This window comes from Pogona vitticeps, chromosome 9 (genome assembly GCF_051106095.1).
Source record: "Pogona vitticeps strain Pit_001003342236 chromosome 9, PviZW2.1, whole genome shotgun sequence".
Classification (NCBI taxonomy): domain Eukaryota; kingdom Metazoa; phylum Chordata; class Lepidosauria; order Squamata; family Agamidae; genus Pogona; species Pogona vitticeps.
In genome coordinates, this window is record NC_135791.1 from 8,621,033 (window position 1) to 8,642,298 (window position 21,266).

At 42.0% G+C, this 21,266-nt stretch overlaps 1 protein-coding gene across 1 annotated transcript in view; it reads left to right on the forward strand.

Annotated features, from left to right (window-relative positions):
* ASAP3 (ArfGAP with SH3 domain, ankyrin repeat and PH domain 3) overlaps nucleotides 1–18,866 on the forward strand; it is a 56,163-nt gene extending 37,297 nt beyond the window's left edge. The window contains exons 17-26 of the mRNA XM_072980261.2: nucleotides 337–517; nucleotides 3,149–3,234; nucleotides 4,512–4,627; nucleotides 5,188–5,255; nucleotides 6,523–6,630; nucleotides 8,892–9,120; nucleotides 10,645–10,885; nucleotides 14,632–14,803; nucleotides 16,191–16,313; nucleotides 16,719–18,866. Coding sequence (XP_072836362.2) covers nucleotides 337–517; nucleotides 3,149–3,234; nucleotides 4,512–4,627; nucleotides 5,188–5,255; nucleotides 6,523–6,630; nucleotides 8,892–9,120; nucleotides 10,645–10,885; nucleotides 14,632–14,803; nucleotides 16,191–16,313; nucleotides 16,719–16,793 — 1,399 coding nt within the window. The 3' untranslated portion in view covers nucleotides 16,794–18,866. The remainder of the gene's footprint in view (nucleotides 1–336; nucleotides 518–3,148; nucleotides 3,235–4,511; nucleotides 4,628–5,187; nucleotides 5,256–6,522; nucleotides 6,631–8,891; nucleotides 9,121–10,644; nucleotides 10,886–14,631; nucleotides 14,804–16,190; nucleotides 16,314–16,718) is intronic.
* Nucleotides 18,867–21,266: the final 2,400 nt, after the last annotated feature.

Below are 21,266 nucleotides of genomic sequence, written 5' to 3' on the forward strand. Positions count from 1 at the left end.
CTGTATTAGGGGCTGTTTTTTACCCCCTTTAAATCTAAATTTTGTTCCAGGAAAGACTGGATTTCTGTAGTTGAAACAATGCATAAGTCTGGTTCTGCCATGCATGCTGCTGAAATTCAGTGATCGTGAATCCTGTCACTACGTGTGCTGATCCACTTTAACCCTAAGTAGTAGCCTTATGGATTGCTGTTTTGAAATGTAGACGAGGGAACAGGGTGCAGGAGTAAATGGATTGTTATTCTCAAGAAATATGGCTCTTCTTGATACTTTGGTACTCCCCTGAGATCAACAAGTCCAGTTTTTTTTTAAAAGGACTCGCTCTCTTCTCTTGGGCAGGAATGCTCGGAAGGAATTCATAATGGCCAAGTACATGGAGCGCAAATATGTTCATAGAGCCGGCAGGGATGAGCCATGCTATCTCTGGGAAGCTATCCAGAACAGAGATCTCTTGGCCCTGCTTCAGGCTTTTGCAGAGGGTCACGATCTGTCCAAACCTCTGATCAGTCCAGATGGTCAGGTAAGTGCCAGAAAACGGGATAGAGAGAGCAGGAGTGTGAAAATTGCTATCGCCCCGAGAAGTGCCGTTGGCCATACCTAGTTGTCTACTTTCTCTCTTTCGAGCCCACAGTCTTTCTCCTTGCCTGCCGCTGCACAATCCTTCCTTATTATAGTGTCCATGTGTCATATTTTGAACTCTTGCACGGTCAAGGAATGCTGTGGTTGACACAGGTTCTCCAGGTGTAGCTATGGCCCTTGCCTGGGGAAACACTGACCTAAGAGGAAGGTTAGGATTTCTCCAGCAGTGGCTGGAGAAGCTGGTGACCCCAACAGACATCTGTATTTACTTAATTTGCTCAAGTATGCTGAAAAGGCAGGAAAATGGGACCACATAACACCTAGTCACTTGGAGTCCTTTTGATTTAGGCTCATATGGCTCACAATAAAGAGTTCAGTGGCCAAAATAAAGTTAGTCCTAACTTGTTTGTTCTACTTCAAGTGTAACTCTATCTTGATCTAACTCTCAGGTTTGAACATCATTAAGGACTGATGCCCATGGGTACATCAGTCGCACTTAATCTCTATTTAGTAGTCATTCAGCCAGGTGCTGAGAACTTACTTAGTAGAGAGAGCCTTGCCCCATTTCTCTGCCATCATGATTTTCTTGATTTTAGCCCTCACCTGAGAAGTTCCTGCTACATGTAAGCAGGACTGGTTCCCTCTTCAGGGCCATCCCTGTAACTGTGAACAACATGATGATGGGAAGAGAGCGGAACGAGGCACCCCTACTCTGTTCACAGTTGCCAGGGGGCCTAACATGTGAATAAGACTTCAAATTTAATTGCAGTAGACTCAAGTTATGCTGTTCCAAGTCTCTGTTTGGAGTGTAGCTTTGTGAAAAAAGTCAGGCTTGGATTTCAAAGTGGTATGGATATCAGAGTTTTCACTTAACTCCAGGAGGCAGTGGAAGACAGGAGTGCCTGGTGTGCTCTGGTCCACGGGGTCATGAAAAGTCGGACATGACTTAACGACTACACAACAACAACAACAAATGGATATCAGAAAGTGGGTTTTGAAGCTACCAATTGGTGTAAGTCCTGGCTAAAAGTATTTGATTACTTCTATTCCTTGTATATAAGCTTGTTGTTGTTGTTTATTTGTTAGGTCGTGTCCAACTCTTCGTGACCCCATGGACCAGAGCATGCCAGGCCCTCCTATCTTCCACTGCCTCCTGGAGTTCGATCAACTTCATGTTGGTAGCTTCAGTGACACTGTCCAACCATCTCATCCTCTGTCGTCCCCTTCTCCTCTTGCCTTCACACTTTCCCAACATCAGGGTCTTTTCCAAGGAGTCTTCTCTTCTCATGAGATGGTCAAAGTATTGGAGCCTCAGCTTCAGGATCTGTCCTTCCAGTGAGCACTCAGGGTTGACTTCCTTCAGAACGGATAAGTTTGTTCTCTTTGCAGTCCAGCACCACAATTCAAAAGCACCAATTCTTCGGTGGTCAGCCTTCTTTATAGTCCAGCTCTCGCTTCCGTACATCGCTACTGGAAAAACAATAGCTTTGACTATACAGACCTTTGTCGGCATGGTTATGTCTCTGCTTTTTAAGATGCTGTCTATATAAGCTACTGTAGGGTAATTGCTTAAATAAGGATGACTGGATAGCTCAGTGGTTTAGGCATCTGGTTGTGGAGTCAGAGGTTGGCGGTTCAGTTCCCCACTGTGGTTCCCTTGACAAGGGCTGAACGCGATGATCCATAGGCTCCCTTCTAGCTCAGCAGTTCCAAGATTATCATCATCATCTCCATCCTTTCCAAGTTCAGAAAAGCTGGTGGTAGGTCCACCAAACTGATGTCCATTCAGAGGGGGGGAATTGATATTGTCCCCCCCTTCCCATTAAGGACTGAATTGCATTGTGGCAGATTTGCTTTAAGGATGATGAAGCTTAGATCTGACTCTGCTTGCCTGTGAAGAAGGAGGTCAGCTCCCTTTTCTCCTATAGCTTCCTGTACCATTCTGCTGACTCTCCGACTTTTCATGTTTTGGATCACATTTTGACATTTTAATTGTTGTGTCCTGCCTTGATCGTTACTACGTTTGAAAGTTAAGTGACAAATATTCTAAGCATCAGGCACCCCTTTCATAATTATAGTTTGCACAGCACCTCCTTGCAGGTCATTACTGATCCTTTGTCGATCAGAAACGTAAGTGCAACTTCAGCATGGAAGGTAAAGGTAAAGGTTCCCCTTGACAATTTTTGTCCAGTCGTGTTCAACTCCAGGGGGCGGTGCTCATCCCCATTTCCAAGCCATAGAGCCAGCGTTTTGTCCGAAGACAATCTTCCGAGGTCACATGGCCAGTGCGACTTAGACACGGAACGCTGTTACCTTCCCACCGAGGTGGTCCCTATTGATCTACTTGCATTTGCATGCTTTTGAACCGCTAGGTTGGCGGGAGCTGGGACAAGTGACGGGAGCTCACTCTGTCGTGTGGATTCGATCTTATGACTGCTTGGTCTTCTGACCCTGCAGCACAGGCTTCTGTGGTTTAGCCCGCAGCGCCACCAAATCGCTTTGCCAAATGCGATTTCTCTTTTGAATTTTGAAAGGTTTGTGACGTATTCCTTCTCTGTTTTGCCATTGGTAGGAACAAGGTGAACGGGCTCTGCATCTCGCTGTTCGCTATGCCAGCAAGAGCTCCCTGCCACTTGTGGACTTCGTCATTCAGAATGGGTAAACCTCTACTTGGAGGGAACACTGATGAGGTGTTGGCAGATCAGTGTGTTTTTATATGCTCACATGCCAGGCATTGGGAAAGCCAAGATTCTGCGCATGTGACTCTCATCTTGTAGCAAACTCAAGTGGGTGCAGCTGGAGATAAAGCCAAGATAGGATGCTGAGAAACAAGAAGTGCTTTGGGGCACTCTGAAATTGCAATCAGTACCTACAAGGGAATATTTTGGGGGCAAGTCCACCATCACCACACTCCCCCACAAATAGCCCAGTGAAGGCTGAATGTGTGAGTGGCCATGAAGAAGCAGGAGGGGGAGGTTGGAGAAATAGAATATTCTGCTTGGGGGAAATTATTGCCCAGAGATGGGCACAGACTGCTGGTTCGTCGGTTCGTGCTGGTTCGTTCTGGCTACAGATGAGCACCCATTGAAGGAGGCAGGGCTGGGAAGTGCCACGCACTTGTTCAGCTAATAAACGAACCGGTGTAAACCAGCAAACCAGCTATTTGTGCCCATCTCTGTCCAGAACCCTGGACAACAGTGTTCCTGTTGGGTTGTGATGATACCTTGAAACATTATTAAGTTCTTACTTGGGACCTAGAATGTATTCAGAATGTTCCTTTGGTATTGTTGATTGATTATAGCTCCTGTCACATCTCACTTACTAACCAGGTGGGCTAGAGTTTCTGGCAATCTATCTATCTATCTATCTATCTATCTATCTATCTATCTATCTATCTATCTATCTATCTATCTATCTATCTATCTATCTATCTATCTATCTATCTATCTATCTATCTATCTATCTATCTATCTATCTATCTATCTATCTATCTATCTATCTATCTATCTATCTATCTATCTATCTATCTATCTATCTGTCTCTCTGTCTCTCTGTCTCTCTGTCTCTCTGTCTCTCTCTCTGTCTCTCTATCTCTCTATCTCTCTATCTATTAAATTTATACCCCACCCATCTAGACCCAAGTCTACTCTGGGCGGCTAACAATAAAAAATGGCATAAAAGCGATATAATAAATTAGAGAACAACAATAGTAATATTGTTCAAGATGGGGGAAAAGATAAAAATATCTTTGACCACATCTGGAGAACCAAAGATTTCCCGGTCATGTTGTAAGAGCAGGGGACAGGTGACGGAAAAGAATTAAGGGAGAACATTTGTGTGACGAAGTTTGGAGACTAATCTCATACAACCATGAGAACATTTTTCTTAAAAAAAAATTCTTAAAACAAATGTTGGATTTTTATCTTTGTATGCAGGGGCAATCTGGATAAGCCCACACCAGAAGGAAACACAGCACTACACTATGCAGCCCAGTACAATCAGCTGAACTGTATCAAATTGCTACTGAAAGGGAAGGCCTCTATACATGCAGGTAATCTCCCCTTGTAGCTGGGTGTCAAGGAAGGAAGCTTAGTGGCATCTTCAGAGTGCCTAGTGCAAGTTAAAGGGGCATGGAGATCATGAGCATGTTCTGTGGCATGAACTTTACTCCCTACCAGTACTTAATGAGATCTTTTCTTGCTGAACTATTCTACCAAGTGCAGATCCTTCTTTCTGGTGGCCCCAAAATGTCTGAATGGACTTTTATGGGGAAGCATTGAGGTGGGATAGAAACTTTTAAAATTGCTATATCAGGCAAAAAGATTTCCATTTTAACAAAATGCATTATTTCATATAAATAATAAAAAACAGTGAACAAATGCTACTGGAAATTGATAAAATACCAGTTCACTCTGCAATCAGAACTGTAATGGCAACCTTTGTACAAAGTTTATTGTGTCTTGAAAGAACAGATGTTTGTGCATACACTTTATTCATAAATGCTAAAAAGGATCATCAGTTACACTATACTGAAGCACGCAGGAAAATTTTAAAAAATGTATGTCTGGATCCTTAATTCTTATTTGCTTTGTTGTCTTTTTCCTGGTCCAGTAAACGCAGCAGGTGAAACACCGCTGGACGTGGCAAGAAAGTACAAGCATGCTGAATGTGAAGACCTGGTAGGTATGGATGATGGATTCTTCATTAGCAGGCTAGGAACAGGGAGACCTGTGTTCAAATCAGGCAAAATCCAAAGAAACGAAGCCTACCTTTGAGGATTGTTCAGGGGGTGGCAGTGGGGAGACATGTTTTCTGGCTTAAGGACGGGACAGATGTCCAATAAATGAATAAGGGCAGACATGCGATAGCAATACTTAGAGCCAACTCATTGAAATCAGTGGAGCTTAAGTTAATCATTAGCGATGCTGCCAAAATTTGAAATGGCATGGCTCTGATCTGTTATGTTTGTTATAGTGTCATTCTGTGCCCATTTTTAACGGAATTGTCCATAGTCAAATAAACATTCAAAGGGTCGCAGTGACAAGATATAGTGACAAGATATATTGCCATGGATAGAGTGCAAAGTGGATGCTACAGTCCAATCCTTGACATGTTGATTTGGATTCAAATGGTGCCTAAGTAAGAAACAATTGCTGAACAACAGTTCTTGTATCTGCATGCTAACGTGTGGATTCTGTTGAAAAATGCAAAAGTACTGAATGCTATACATAGCGTCATCTCTGGCTTCTTCTAGTGACTAGTTCTGGTAAATACACCATGGGAATACAGTGGTGCCTTGCTTGACGAGGATAATCCATTCCAGCAAAATCGCTAAGCAATATCCTCATCAAGCGAAATAAAAAATCCCATTGAAATGCATTGAAAACCCATTCAGTGCATTCCAATGGGCTGAATAACTCACCGTCCAGCAAAGATCCTCCATAGGCTGGCCATTTTCTGCTCCCTGTCTTGCGAAAAAGCCTTCCTAAATGCAGTGGGGAGCTGTTTTGTACACCCGGCGGCCATTTTGAAACCTGACGATCAGCTGTTTTTGATTGTCGTAATGCGCAGAATCTGTTCCCAAAGTAGGGAACTGATCATCGCAAAGCAAAAAAACCCCGTTCAAACATCGTTTTGCAATCGCAAAAGTGATCGCAAAAACTTCATCGTGAAGCAGATTCATCGTCAAGCGGGGTAAGCGTTAAGCGGGGCACCACTGTACATATTTCTGTGGGTTTTTTATTCATCTCTGGCTTCCTCTAGTGGCTAGTTCTGGTAAATACACCATGGGAATACATATTCCTGTGGGTTTTTTATTTAAACAAGTGAATCTGTGGGTGCTGATCCAGTGGAGGGGTGGGTAGGTTCTACCTTATTTGAACAAGGCCTTGTACATGATGAACTGACAATAGGAGTCTTCTTTCTGTTGTTTTGTTCTTATTGCAGCTGGAACAAGCCCAGGCAGGGAGATTGGCTTCACAGATCCACGTGGACTTCAACTGGGAAGCCTCTCAGGAGTTTTCTTATGACAGTGAAGATGAATTGGATGAGAAGGTGGGCGCTCTCTGTGCGTTTGCATCGTAGTTTTGCACCACAGCTTGGAGGGTTGTTTTGGGGGGTGCGGTTTCTAGGGTCTAGCCAATGTGATCCAAAACAAGTTACGTCCTTTAAAAAAATTATTAGTTTTTCAATCTATCTACATTCAATTCGTGCTTACTAAACATCGTGTTACATGGGTTGCTTATAGTTATTTGTTTTTTGTGTCTTGGTGTCTTCTTAGTTGTCCCTTCAAAATCTATACATTTTTTTAAAACGTTGACACCATTCATGTGTGTATTTTAGCATACAATATTGGCTATTATCATAACATTGCTCTCATAGTATACAATGTTCTCAAAATCCTCTAATAACGTATCTAATAAAAGTAATGCCGGTTCCAAATTTATATAATTTTAAGGTGATTTAATCAACAAACTTTGTATTTTATACCAGTAATAACTGAATAGGTTCCTAACACATAATATATGTTATCTAAAGCATTTTATACAGATTTTCTTTATATAATTGTTTAGCCATTTCTATCTCCACATTTTCTATCATGTCTATATCAATATCATATCTAATGTATGTTCATTAAGTACTATTTGTTTTACTTCATCCTTATATCTAGCTTCAATTTTCCTTAAGAACCACCATGTTATGTCTTTACCCTGATTAGTGATCGCTTATTTCAGTTTAATTCCCTTTTCTAATATATAGGATATGCCCCCTTACAATTCCAGAAGTTAGATATATACTGTACCTGCTTTCAACGTTGCAGGCCACCTTAATATTCTTTTCCTTTTTTATATTTCTAAGTAACTCCTCTTATTTGTCTTTTCCTAATTCTTGTTTCTATCTCTGTAAAGATTCTGCCGTGCCTTGTGTCACCTGAGAATATTTTATACATTTGATCTATTTATTTATTTATTTATTTATTTATTTATTTATTTATTTCTTTCTTTCTTTCTTTCTTTCTTTCTTTCTTTCTTTCTTTATTTATTTATTTATTTATTTATTTATTTATTTATATCCCGCCTATCTGGTCGGGTGAGGACCACTCTAGGCGGCTAACAATCATATCTCCAATAGATCTTCCAGGCTCTTTTTAATTAGAACTGCTGATTCTCTCCCCTTATCTTCCCTTAGCACACTCTCCTCGGCTCCAGGGTTAGAATTAAATCTCCTAGGTTTCCTCCTCTAATTTCCTCCAGCCCCTCTTTTGATTGGCATACATCATCCACCACCCTCTCATTTCCTTGTTCATTATTCCCTGTCTCCTGTTGACTATATTTCTTCTTCAACTGCTTCATGAATAATTCCACTTCTTTGTTGTTGGATCTCACTATTTCTAAAATTACTTGAAGGGTAGATTTTGTTTCACCCCAAAATTGTCCTTGTTGTGACATTATGTCCCAGATGTCAAATATTTGCATTCCAAGTGAAAGTTGTCCAGATGCTTAAAGAAATCAGTCCAGTTCCATCAATTTATTTTCCTTGTGTTTCCCTGCATCTCCTCCTTTCTCCAGATTCAGTGCTGCTCAATCAGCGGTGGAGGATAGAAGATGCTATTTCTGCCATTGAGATTGTCTCGTCCAGGGATAGTAAAGCAATACAGTTTAAAAATGTTTCTCACCCGGTGGTAACACAATGTTAATTAGGTTGATTTATCGCTTCTCCATTGCTGGTGGCCAACAACTTGCAAGCAAGCTAGTTCAGCTGCTTGTTTCTGCCTGCTGGTTGTTTGGAGAGTTTCCCAGATCAAACGTGGGTAGCCACCATTCCCCCCGTGAGCAACAGGCTTCTCCCTCATTTCACCACCTCTTTGGGGTGATTTTAACCCTCTGGGGGGTCCCAAACAGGTCAGAATTCAGCCCAGGGGACGGAGCTCCGTCCTCCTGCTGCTGTCTTGTTGCAGCGTCAAGCCAGAAGACAAGTAGGAAGTTACAAGTTACAAGTCTTAAGACAGTGCTTCACCCTAATATTTCATTGTACTACAGAATGCCTCCTGCCAGGTTGGGCACTGGCCATGCTGGGCTGAGGATTCAAGGAGCTGTAGTCCAACAAAGTAACTTTTCCAGGCAGTTTCAGAGACTGTTGACCCACGGAGAGGCACTTTGACCATTGACTTGGTCCTTTGAGAATGGTTCGGATGGTATAAGGTTGAAGCACCGAATCTGTGTCAAATGAAAACAGCAGATGTAAGGCTATGCTGGCTTCAGGGAGGTGCAGTCCAAGTCTGGCAAAAAATATGGATTTGTTCCTTCTCCTGATAGGTGAGTCTGCTGCAGCAGTCTTTCAGATCCACATCATCTCCAACTACAGCCCAGCCTGCCCTGTTCCCTCCAAACAGGTGGAGCTGCACAGGCATGGACATCAGCAATGAGACCTATGAGACTATCCTAGTCCCCCTGCAGCCTGGTCAGCACAGCTCAAATGGCAAAAAGACCCCACCACCATTGCCAATCAAAAACCCCAGCAGAGGGAGCGGCAAGACAAAACCAGGTAAGCAAATAATTTGGGATAAGGCAGGGTTCGGTCTTAACAGAGGTCACTGGGTACAACTCCTGTAATCGCTGGTCATTAACTCTGGAATTCGCTCTGACACTATCTGGACATCTGTAGGTTGTTTACTACTGGGAACAGACAAAGTCCACCAACAGGGCTTCTGAAGAAACCAGCATGGAGAGGGTTAACTCATTCCCTCATATCTGTGAAAGCCTGTACTTGGTAGCTGTAGATGAGTTGGAAGGGGAGGAAGGAGATACCTTCTAGTTAACAAACCTAGTACTGCCTGTGCAAAAATGTTTTCTGTAATCTTGGAATGTTATATTTTCCTTGGATTCTCACGGTACCCAAATTAGTGACAGCTGTGCAATCTGATGAGTTACTCTTGCAGAAGTTGCCAATTACCATATTTTTCAGCGTATAAGACTATACTTTTGTCTAAAATCTTTAGAATAAAAATTGAGGGTCATCTTATACATGGAAGTAAGCTGAGGAGAAAACAAAAACAAGTGGAAGGGAAAGCAGGGATCAAAGTGATCCTGCAGGGCTTTGATCTCTTTCCCCCTACACTTGCTAAGTCCCACTTAGATTTCTTACTTTTGGGTTAGAAAAGCGGGGGGGCATCTTATACATGGGGGTGTCTTATACACAGAAAAATATGGTAGCTGGTTGGTTGAAAGTGTTGAGCCATCCAGAGAGGGGATGATGGGATAGAAGGTAAGCAAACAGATTCAAGCAGTTTATGATTTGCTTCATCGTTCAATATGTGATCTGTTATTCTGTTGAACTCTGTGTGTGCACTGGAACCATCCTACTTAGTAAGTATAGATTAAGTTAGTCAGCTGTTGTTATTTTTCTGTGGGTTCTAATCTGAACTGCCTAAGTCTCTGAATGAGTTTTGTTTTTCTTTCACCATGGAACTACTTCACATTGTTATTGTTCTTTTAGAAGCTCAAAATGTACTTTTAAGTGTATATGTCTTTCAAAAATACATTTAATAAAAATTAAAAGCTGTGTTTTAACTCATATAAACCAACAAGTTGGTGATTATGTGTTATTTGTGTGTGTGTTTTAAAAAAATATTTTCTGCCTTGCAACAAGAACCAAAAATGTTTTTTTCCCCTCCCTGGAACACCAGAGGAGCAAGTGGGCTCAAGAGTGTTGGGAGAAGTGGGAGAAGTTGGGAGAAGCTTTTCCTGGCCACTAGTCCACTGAACCCACCTGGCAAGCACCCACGCCCAATTAAGCAAGGGTAGTGTGGCTGAGTGGTCAGTGAATCCTCTCTATGGAGGCCCATCTCCTTCACAGGACTCACTAGCCTTGATGTGTATATTTACATCTCATACCTCCATTAATCCAAGCAGAATTGGTTTGTGGACCATGACTGTCCAATAAGACTTCTAACCCCTCGCCCAGTCTTTGACCAGTCATTTCTCATTACTTGGATATTCACACAATTGGCTGGCGTAATTCAGACACCTATTATGCCTGAATGAGCAACCCTTTCTCATTTCTTTGCAGACTTCTCTGAGCCATTGTCTCAGTCTCCAGAGGCTGCTGATGTTTGGCACTCACCCACTTCCAGTGTCATTGGAGCAGGGGATGGTGTCACGTTCAGACAACCATCCATCTTCCATAACTCAGTGGAAGTCAAAGGCACAGCGTATTGGGAAACATGTTCTGAAATGGAGAGTGGATTACCGCAGAGAAGATCAGAAGCAAACCAGGTGTCTCCTGAACAAGTAACAGCAGTCAAGTTCAGGTGAGACTGGGCGTTTAGTTAGTTACTTAAGTCTGAACCAACTTATAGTGATCCTAATAGGTAAGTGAAATATTTATGGAATCATTTTACCAGTTACACTCTCCCAATGAATTTCCATGGCCAAGTGGAGATTCAAACCTAGGTCTCCAGAGTTCATCACGCTATCCTCTGTATCACACTGGGTACCTTAGGCTGTGAATTATCAGTTTTTAAAAAGGTTGCAAAGCAATTATCTCAGAGGTTTGCAGCAGCTTGTGGTGAGCCTGGCTTCCATTTCTCTCTGAGGCGGAGTTTGTGAAAGTTGCTTTTTTAGAATACAGTTCCCAGAATCCCCTAGTCAGATTGCAGGTTGAGTTATATCCTAAAAAGGAGGAAAACTGCCTTTACTTTTTTCTGCTCCTGCTGACTCAGAATATGGATTGGGAGTCAGTGTAGTGTATAGTTTAGAATTTTGAACTTGATGGACATCGGATCAGTTCCCCCTCAGCCATGAAGCTGACAAAGTGTGTCTGGGCCACTCTTTCTCTCTCTCTCTAAGTCCACAGTGAGAATAAAAATGTAGAGGAGGATCTTGAAATCCATGAAGAAAAGGTGGAATAGAAATGTAACATATAAAATACTATAAAACATGGCTAGTGTTGTTTCATTAGTATTGGCTAGAGATGGGGACGTCAAAGTTGACGAACCACGAATCTCCTCCACGTGAACCAATGAACCACGAATTGGTTGTCTGGTTTGTTTGTTTTTAAGCTGACCCACCCACACCCTGCCCCCCTGCCCCCTTCCAACTACCCCGGTCACCTCCCTATCTTGGCTGCTGTAATCTGTACCACCACTGTCCTCGGCATCCTGCAGCCGAGCAGCCTCCGCAGACACCATTTGCCACCTTTCGCTGCGATGGCCTGCCTTCACGGAATCTGGGCTGCCCTTTGCAAAGATGGCGGCTGCAGCTTCCCTGCAAATCAGAAATTTTCAACGAATATTGCGATTCATTTTTAAAATTCATCCCCATTTCTAGTATTGACATGGTTACATCGTCCAGACTGGCACAACCACCAAACCGGCAGTTCATGCCCATCTCAAGTAGAAACCTCTCAAACAATGTGTAGGTAACATAAGAAGGAGCAATAGGTGAAGATTTTGTGTCTCTAGAATTGAGAGACCTAAAATAAAACTTCCTGTCTTAGATTGAGTAAGCAGTGATTCAGTTCTTCACTCTATATAATGTTTTCTCTCTCTTTTTTTTCTCTCTCCAACCATTCAAATACATACCCCAGCTTAAAATTTAAAATTAATTTGTTATTATCAAATGATCAAAAGCAGAACATTCATCCATTTCTGTTTATGGCTCCAATTAAAGAGAGTTTTGAATTAGCATTATTAATTCATTAAGCAAATTGTCAGTTCCAAGGGAAAAATCAGTGGGATTTTCTGGATTCTGAGACCATTAACTTCTAACTGCACATTTGGGATTGCATTTTCCCAAAAGTGCTACTCTTGTTATTTTATAATCGTTCTCCCTTATATTGCACGTATTCCCAGAGGAACCACAAATCGTACGATAAACATCTTAGCTGAAAAGGATGACATGCAATATGTCTACAACTGTGAGGTTAAAGAAGGTTGCATGCCTTGAAACATGGACTTAATTTTGCACCCTTACGGAATGATAGTCTTTGAAGCAGCAGCAACACTGGATCTACACAGAGCCACTGATTATTTACATCACTTTCATCTATGCTTTAGCGTAACGTTACAAGAAGCTTTGTCTGAAAATATAGTCTTCATTAACCTCAGCTCTCCCTGCTCTTCATCTCCTGCACAGTCACAGTGGCCAGTTCTCATTGCTCTCGCCAGCACTTCTGTGGAACAGTTACATAACTACAGTGGTGCCTCGCAAGACGGGCGCTCTGTTTAACGACGAATCCGCATTATGATGAGGTTTTTGCGATTGCATTTTGCGAGTCACATTTTGAGTGGGGGAATTTTGCTGCGTGATGATCGGTTCCCTGTTTCGGGAACCGATTTTCGCTTCCCGACAATCAAAACAGCTGATCGTCGGGTTTTCAAAATGGCTGCTGGGTGCTCAAAATGGCTCCCCACTGTGTATAGGGGCCATTTTTCGCTGCACAGGTACCCGAAAATGGCTGCCCCTATGGAGGATCTTCACTGGATGGTGAGTTCTTAGCCGATTGGAATGCATTAACCAGGTTTTTATGTGTTCAGTGGCTTTTTTATTTTCACTTTACGACGTTTTCGTTCTACAGCGATTTCGCAGGAACAAATTAACGTCGCAATGCGAGGCACCACTGTACTACCTTCCAATCTCTTTTGAATCATCTTTGAGAAGTACTTTCAGAGTTTTGTATTTCCGAATGCTTTCAGAGTCACATATTAAAATAAAAGACCACCAAAGATTCAAGTTATTGTAAAAATTATTGTATTTTCCCCCTCCTTTGCTTTGGAGCAGAGCCAGATGTAAGATGCTTAAAAAACCATTTCTTCCAGATTCCATTTTTGAATGAGTCATGATGATCAAACCATTATTTGATGATCAAACCAATGAGGCAAACCATTGTTGAGTTTCATTTCTTTTTAATAAAGGATAGTTTGAGTAGAACGCATTTTCTCATTCACAAGTTGAAATGGACAGATTTCGATAAAGATGTGATAACATTTGGAAATACTCCCCCAAATACATCATTGTTGTTGTTTAGTCATTAAGTCATATCCAACTCTTCGTGATCCCATGGACCAGAACACGCCAGGCCCTCCTATCTTCCACTACCTCCCGGAGTTGGGTCAAAGTCATGTTGGTTTCTTCGATGACATTGTCCAACCATCTCGTCCTCTGTCATCCCATTCTCCTCTTGCCCTCACACTTTCCCATCATCAGGGACTTTTCCAGGGAGTCTTCTCTTCTCATGAGATGGCCAAAGTATTGGAGCCTCAGCTTCAGGATCTGTCCTTCCAGTGAGCACTCAGGGTTGATTTCCTTCAAAATGGATTGGTTTGCTCTCTTTGCAGTCCAGGGGACTCTCAAGAGTCTCTTCCTGCACCACAATTCAAAAGCATCCATTCTTCGGCGGTCAGCCTTCTTTATGGTCCAGCTCTCACTTCCATACATTGCTACTGGAAAAACCATAGCTTTGACTATGCGGACCTTTGTCGGCAAGGTGATGTCTCTGCTTTTTAAGTTGCTGTCGAGGTTTGTCCTTGCTTTCCTCCCAAGAAGCAAGCATCTTTTAATTTCGTGGCTGCTGTCCCCATCTGTAGTGATCATGGAGCCCAAGAAAGTAAAATCTGTCACTGCCTCCATATCGTCCCCTTCTATTTGTCAGGAGGTGACGGGACCAGTGGCCATGATCCTAGTGTTTTTTTGATGTTGAGCTTCAGACCGTTTTTAGTGCTCTCCTCTTTCACCCTCATTAAGAGATTCTTTAATTCCTCCTCACTTTCTGCCATCAGATTGGTTTCATCTGCATATCTGGGGTTGTTGATATTTCATGCTATTAATATGATCCCTAACGGGTTCGGATATGGGTTGCTGCAACGCTTCAGCCTATTTCTTTCACCACACTTCTTAGCATAACATGACTTCATGTGGTCCCTGATTGGTTACAGTTATTTATTTCTTTATTTTTTGGAGAAAATAAAGAGCCTATAATAAGAATGAGATTGTTTTACTAAGAGAAAAACTGACAGCCGTTGTGATGGTTAATGAACAACATTCTCTCGCCCTGCAGTTCCGAGAGTACCCGATCCTACCGACGGATCAGTAGCGGCTCGATGGGGAAATCTTCCAGCTGTCCAGTTTCCCCACAGAGCTCTGGCTGGCCAGAAGAGCAGCCCTCCTGCAAAGCGCCCACACAGATGCATAACCCACCCCCTGTGCCTATGCCAAGAAGGTTTGCTCCGGTGAGATGGGGGAGATAAGTTGCCTTATATATATATATATATATATTAGCAAACAGCCACATGAATTAGCAGCTGCTTTTACCCAAGTGCTATCAAATCCCCTTAAGGCTGCTGAGAAGTTTCCATGTTATCGCCTCACATAAACTGTTGGGTCCTTTTAAGGAGAAAGGCAGGGTAAAAGAGTTTAAATAAATAAATAATGGTGGAGACGGAACTTTTTTGTTTCATTTCTTTTGGCACAACCTTTTCATTATGATTTTTATGTAGTGGTTTTGTTGTTTCCCCTTCTCAGACTGCCGTTTTCTAAAAGTTGGAAATCCCCGTTTATCCAGCTTAAACAGTGTAGAGTGGCTGTTATGGGGTGAAAAATTTTCTTACGCCACCCTTTCGGTAGGACTTAATTTTGGTAGAACATACATGAACCCAGGATGTGATCCTGAAATGCCGAGAAGCATAGCAACTGCATGGGCGAATGGGGCTGAGCTTTGAGAGTAACGCTTTGTAGCGTGCAGGACTTGTTTCTTTAAGAGAGAGGTTGGAAAGATCGCTTCCCCTCCTTTGTGAGTGGGCATAGTTTCCTTCTGCTTGGGAGAAGCTGGTGAGTCCAAAGTGCATTGTTGTGGTTGACTGCTTGTTTTTCAAACATTTTCTCTGAAAAACAAATTTTCTTTTCCTGATGTTGACCTCTCTGTGTTTCTGCATTTCAAAAATATTGGGTTCTTTTTTTTTTTTAACCTGAAGTTCTCAGCAAAAGCTCACCAGAGCACAGAGTGCTGTCCTCTGAAGATGCCGGCCACAGAGACCGGCGAAATGTTAGGAAGAACAACCTTCAGAACACAGCCAAAGAGCCTGAAAAACCCACAACAACCATTTTTAGCAAAACATTATGGTTAACATTGTATCTCAGAAGTGAGGAAATAAAACTAATTGTAAAGCAACCCAGTCCACATACTTAAAACATTGACACATTGATGTACCATCCTTTTAATCTAAAATTCCACCCCAAGTAAATGATACAGCATAATGGTATCTCACCACGCTTCTCTCTATTCACTAACAGCATGGAAGAGCTGAAATGAAACACAGGTGTTGATAGCTCCAGTATCTACAAAAAATAGATTTCTCATGCAGTCCTATCTAGTTACATAATCCGGGTCAATTTAGGGTTGGGGGGATGGCTAGAGTCAAAGGCTGAATCTCTCCTTTCTGTGATTTACATCCAAACCCAGACTTTCAAGTAGAAAAGTAAAGGTTAAAGCCACAGACTGTATATCATTTTTAAGTTTCCCCATGGCCAGATGAGCTGTTTTTGACTACTTAAGTGAGGGGACCGAAAAGAGGAAAAGACTTATTTTAAAATAGCTGGTGACTCTTTGGACCTTTGTAGGCCAAAGGACGACCAAAGCGAGTGATGGCCTTAGCCGACTGCCGGGGGGGCAAAGCCCGAGATCTGACTTTCTCCAAGGGTGAGGTGATTGTCGTGACACGGGAAGAGGACGAACAGAGTTGGGTGAGTATTCTTGGGAGGGGGAAGAACTTTTGAAAGGGAGGGAGGACGGATGGACGGATGGACGGATGGGCTCGTCTTCTTAAAAACCTTCCCAACATCCTTGGAAATGGTTCCAATTCTACTTTGGATCTCAAGGAAGCCTTTTCTAAGCCTTTTCTCACGGGAGGAAACTGGGATTGGGAAAGGAATTGTTTGTTTCAGGTTATCTTAGTCATTTTTCCCCACTCCTGTGTGCTTTGCCTACTGCAGGGAGGAGAGCCATGTGGCCTTGCGGGACCCTGATTATCTCAGTTGGAGTTGATGGCAACTGTAGCCCGGCATCATCTTGGAAGGCCACATGCTCCCCACCTTAATCTCCCATTTCCTCTGCTTTGGCTTTGCTGACCTCTTCGTTTGTTATTCCAGATTGGCTTCATTGAAGGTGATGGCACAAGAACAGGCGTTTTCCCCTCCAGCTTTGTCCATCCTTTACTGGACTGAGGGGGAAGCAGGGCAAGTTCTTTGTATTCATTCTTCAGATGGAAAAGTGTCCTGGCCTGGTGTATGGACATACACATTCTGGCTCCTTTGAGCCTGTTTTTCTTAGAATGCCACCTTGCTCAATCCATTTGTGACAAATGTCACTAGCAAGAAGCCACGGGGGAGTCTGACATTTCTCACTGTTTTCTACTGGACTAGAAGAAAAGGTCACGTATACTGTCAAGGTGGGAGCGCATCTCATACATGTTTCCCAGAGAATTTCATTTTGGTCCTTTTAATTCTAAGGAAAGCCATCTGAGGCATTGTGATAGTAGCTTCTGATAAGGAGCAGAGACGTCACGCCGTTGGATTTCTCCCTCAAGAATCATCTAAATTTCCCTTCTATTCTTGGGTGCATCATGCTCTGTAACATGCAGTGATTTTACAGTTCCCGTTACAATGATGAGTATAAAGATTGGGGGGGGGGGGGGGGAAATGATGGACAAGAAACATGGAAGCCCAAACAGCTATTGTCATGGCATCAAAGCTGCTACACTTCCTGGAAAGTGCAGGTGGGACACCTGGCATCATCTGCGCATTGCTGTAAAAGATTGATAATCGTGGACAAAAATAACACCAGTTCAGCAAAACACTGTGTAAAGAGGAAGCAAACTGTTTCAGGCCGCAGAATGTCTTCATCTCCGAGAGACAATCTGCCCCATCACGGCTTTCTGAATGAAGATGGCTTGAGACAGAAAATGATGTCTGAATGGTACAGTAAGGCTTCGTCTGATCTAAGGCAGCTTGCCATGTTCATATCCTTCTCCATGTCACACCAGTGGAACTCTGTAATATGGGGCAGGGTCATAACTTGCAGATCAAGTAAGGTGGACTTTTTTTTAGATGGCCAAACTTGAGTTGAGAATGCACATAACAGTTATGGTTATAAATGTATTTGTCTTCATCCACTATCTCCAAGTTGGAAACAGCAGCTTGTGGGACTTCAGTTTTTCCTTCATACATGGAGACTTGAACCCATTTTCTATAATGTGTGTGTCTATTTGAATATTTTTTCGAATGTATAAATATAGTACATGTTTTACCCATTGACTGAAGTAGATTTATGCATATTTTTCAAGTGTTCGCATTTTTAAGTGTTCAAATTTTAACATGTACTTCCCGTGTCTAAAACATGCTCAAGTCTTGGAGATGTGTAAAAATTTTTGACGCATCCTTTCGCATGCAAAATGGCAATTCTGGCAAGCATCTTGAAACTTTCCCAGGCTCTGGAAATTCTAAAATGTTAAAAACATTTTATTGATTTAAAAGGCAACATTGGTTTCCGCATTTTAGATATCGTTCTAAATTGTAATACATTTAATGTTCATTTTAATATGGGAAAAAATAGAAGCAGATCTCAAATTTATTTGCATGTGACAGTGAAAACAGTATTGTTTTTGCTAAGATTTAGCCTGGGCTGACAGTCATGCTCCATGAGATGACATGCTCACAAGCAAAACTTTTTACTTCATTCAAAGTCCTTAAGACAGGTGTTGACCTGGAAAATATAATTTTTTGACTACAAGTCTCAGAATCTCCCAAAAAACACAGAGAACAGGAGTTGTAACCGAAATATCTCTTTTCTAAGCTCGCGTCTTTTATAACCTAGTCTACATAGGTTAGAGAAGACAAACACTGGGGACTCGATTTTTTTTTCTGTCAGAAAAAAAATGCTAATGTGCATTTCTGCATCTCTCCCTTGCAATATGTCACAAAAGAAAACCCCAATATGCTTACCCGTATCTGTTCAATTTAGAGACCTAGAAAAACTTCGGTTCTCTTCCCTTCATTGTTAAAACACAACAGAAGTATTTGAATTCTGTGCTTGCTTTTGTGGACCAATAAATCCCTCATCTCTTATAGGATGATATAACCAGTTTGTCCTTCTGCTACAACAATGTATCTGTAAATTTAAAAAGGTGCAAGGTACTTTAATGTTGAATATGTCATCCAAGAATGCCTTTTTTTGGGGGGGGGGTCATTTTTCAATTTCTACTAAAGTTTAAAAAATAATAATAAAATAGCAGTGATCTATATGGTTCGTGTCTTAGTTTGTTTCATCATCACTGATATATTGATTTTAAGATGTGTGAAGAGGTTCACCCACGTGCATATAGACATACACACCTGTTGAGTTTCCCCAGCCCCATAGGTTCAAAGCCAAGCCCAGTTAAGCACTGAGTCTGGAAGCCTGAGTCTACTCCTTACTGGGATCAGCACGTCTAGAGGCACTTCCTCCCTTCCTGGGTCAGCACCAGCTCTGCAAGGAGGACCGAAACACAGATATGTAGACTCTCTGGGAAAACATCAGAAGCCTATGTGTGTCCCAGCTGGCATCTAACCCCATAAAGGGTTAATCCCAGAATGAAATCAAAGAATCACAATCATATTATCTGATACAGTACGTCTAATCAAGATAATGTTTCTTCCTTGTTGCAATGATTCCAGGCAACATCAGCTTATCCATTTCTACAAGCTTTATTTACCTACACTGGTTTTATGCTTCATATGCATAAAATCAGTTCACAGTTCTAAAATACGTCTTTCAGTGATGTAGAAAAGTGTAGACACAGCCATTTAAACAAAATCCTTTCCATATGAAGATGCTGATGTCAAGACTTAAGCTGTAGACAGAATTTAAGTCATATTTGAATGCAAATTGCAGGGCCATTTTTTTAAAGGAGTAAAGATTTTTTAATAATAAACATCACATTCATGTATCTCACAGTAAAGTATGTCATTTTCTCCAAAATTACAAGTTTCCCGATCATATGTTGTAATTATTTTGGTTGGGTGAATATTAGGAGCCCAATATTTACCTCCAAGTTGCCCTTTTGCAAAGGTATATCTTTCTTTGTTCAACTGAGTTGAAAATATTCTGATTCACAATTGTTAGTTAGGGCAATTTTTGGTTAGAATTAGTGCTCCTATTGTGTTCATTTCTAACCTGCTTTTCATAGAACTCTTGAAAGGCAGAATTTATTCTTGACAAATCCATGTTGGCTTCTAGTTGTCACTGCATTGCTTTAAGGTGTTTACAGACCGACCACTTTATAATCTGCTCCTGAATTTCCCACAGGATTGATGTGTCAATCTGACTAGTTTGTAGTTCCTAGATTCATCTTTTTAATAATAATAGCAATAATTAATTAAGGGACCCTATGGATTATCGAGTCCAGCCCCTGTTAAGGAGGCACAGTGGGGAATTGAACTCCCAATTTCTAGCTCCACAGTCAGATGCTTAAATCACTGAGGTGTCTTTTTTGCCGTGAAAGGATTGATAGATATCCTCTGCCTTCTAATTATAAATCCAAATACTTTGATACAGTGCGGCCAACTTTTCTACCACAGAATATGGATCTCCCATGATCTAAAAAAAAACACAACCCTACTTTTTCTGAGTAAAGCATTCCTCTTAGAAAGACATTCTGTGATCAGAATATTTTATCGTTTCCGGAAAATTCTAAGAATGTCAGCGCGCACCAACGGCATTTAGATGAGTGCTTCCATCCACACACACTTACTTCTTTGGGGTAAAACACACACACACACACACACACACACACATACACACACACACACACACACACACACACACACACACACACACACAAAAGAAACCATAAAGCTCAGGTCCCTACAATGCATTACTGTGTCCTTAATTTTTTTCCGTAAGTGACACAATTTATATATATTTTTGCTTGGTATAATACACAAATCCAGCACTTGTCTGACACAGCAGTTAAAAAAAGAAGTATAATTCATTCCCGACTCTCTCGCTCTCAGGAGATGGAAGGGAGGCAGGAGTCATGCAGCTGGAAATGGAGAAGTCCACTTGGCTTGAGTTCCTAAATGGCGGCTTTTCACAAGGAGCGAGTTGCCCCCCCCCCCAGTTTTTGCAGCTGGCTGTCACTTGGCTGACTGTTGCAGGCAGGTGTCGGGAAGGAGAGGGAGGTGAAAGAAGAAGGGAGTGTTGGGGGGGGATCTAGCAGATTTCATTTTTAAAAGATCATGGCATACAGGGAGGGGAAGGGATCTACCCCCTCCCAGCTTTGTCACCCCCAGTCAAAACTCCGACTGCAGAAAAAGTGAGTGGAAAAAGAGAGCACTTTCAGAGAGTGTAAACTTTTTTTATTTTTCCTGCATTTTCTCTCCCTGCTCGAAGATCTAATTAGTTACTAAATCTCACTTTCCCAGGTTGTTCCAGCTGCATAGATAGTTGGGGGGGGGGGTCATAGGAGGGTTAGGGTTAGGGCACACCTACCCACTGCCACTCTGGTTCAATAATGGCTATCATACATGGCAGAAACTAAAAGCCCCATCAATTCAAGGAAATAAGAGCCCCAGGGGGCGGGGGGGAGTAAGAGCAAAAAGATTCGAATGGTGGTAGAAATGGTCACACTGGTTTGCAATGCGCTCAAGGTTGTCTAGTGG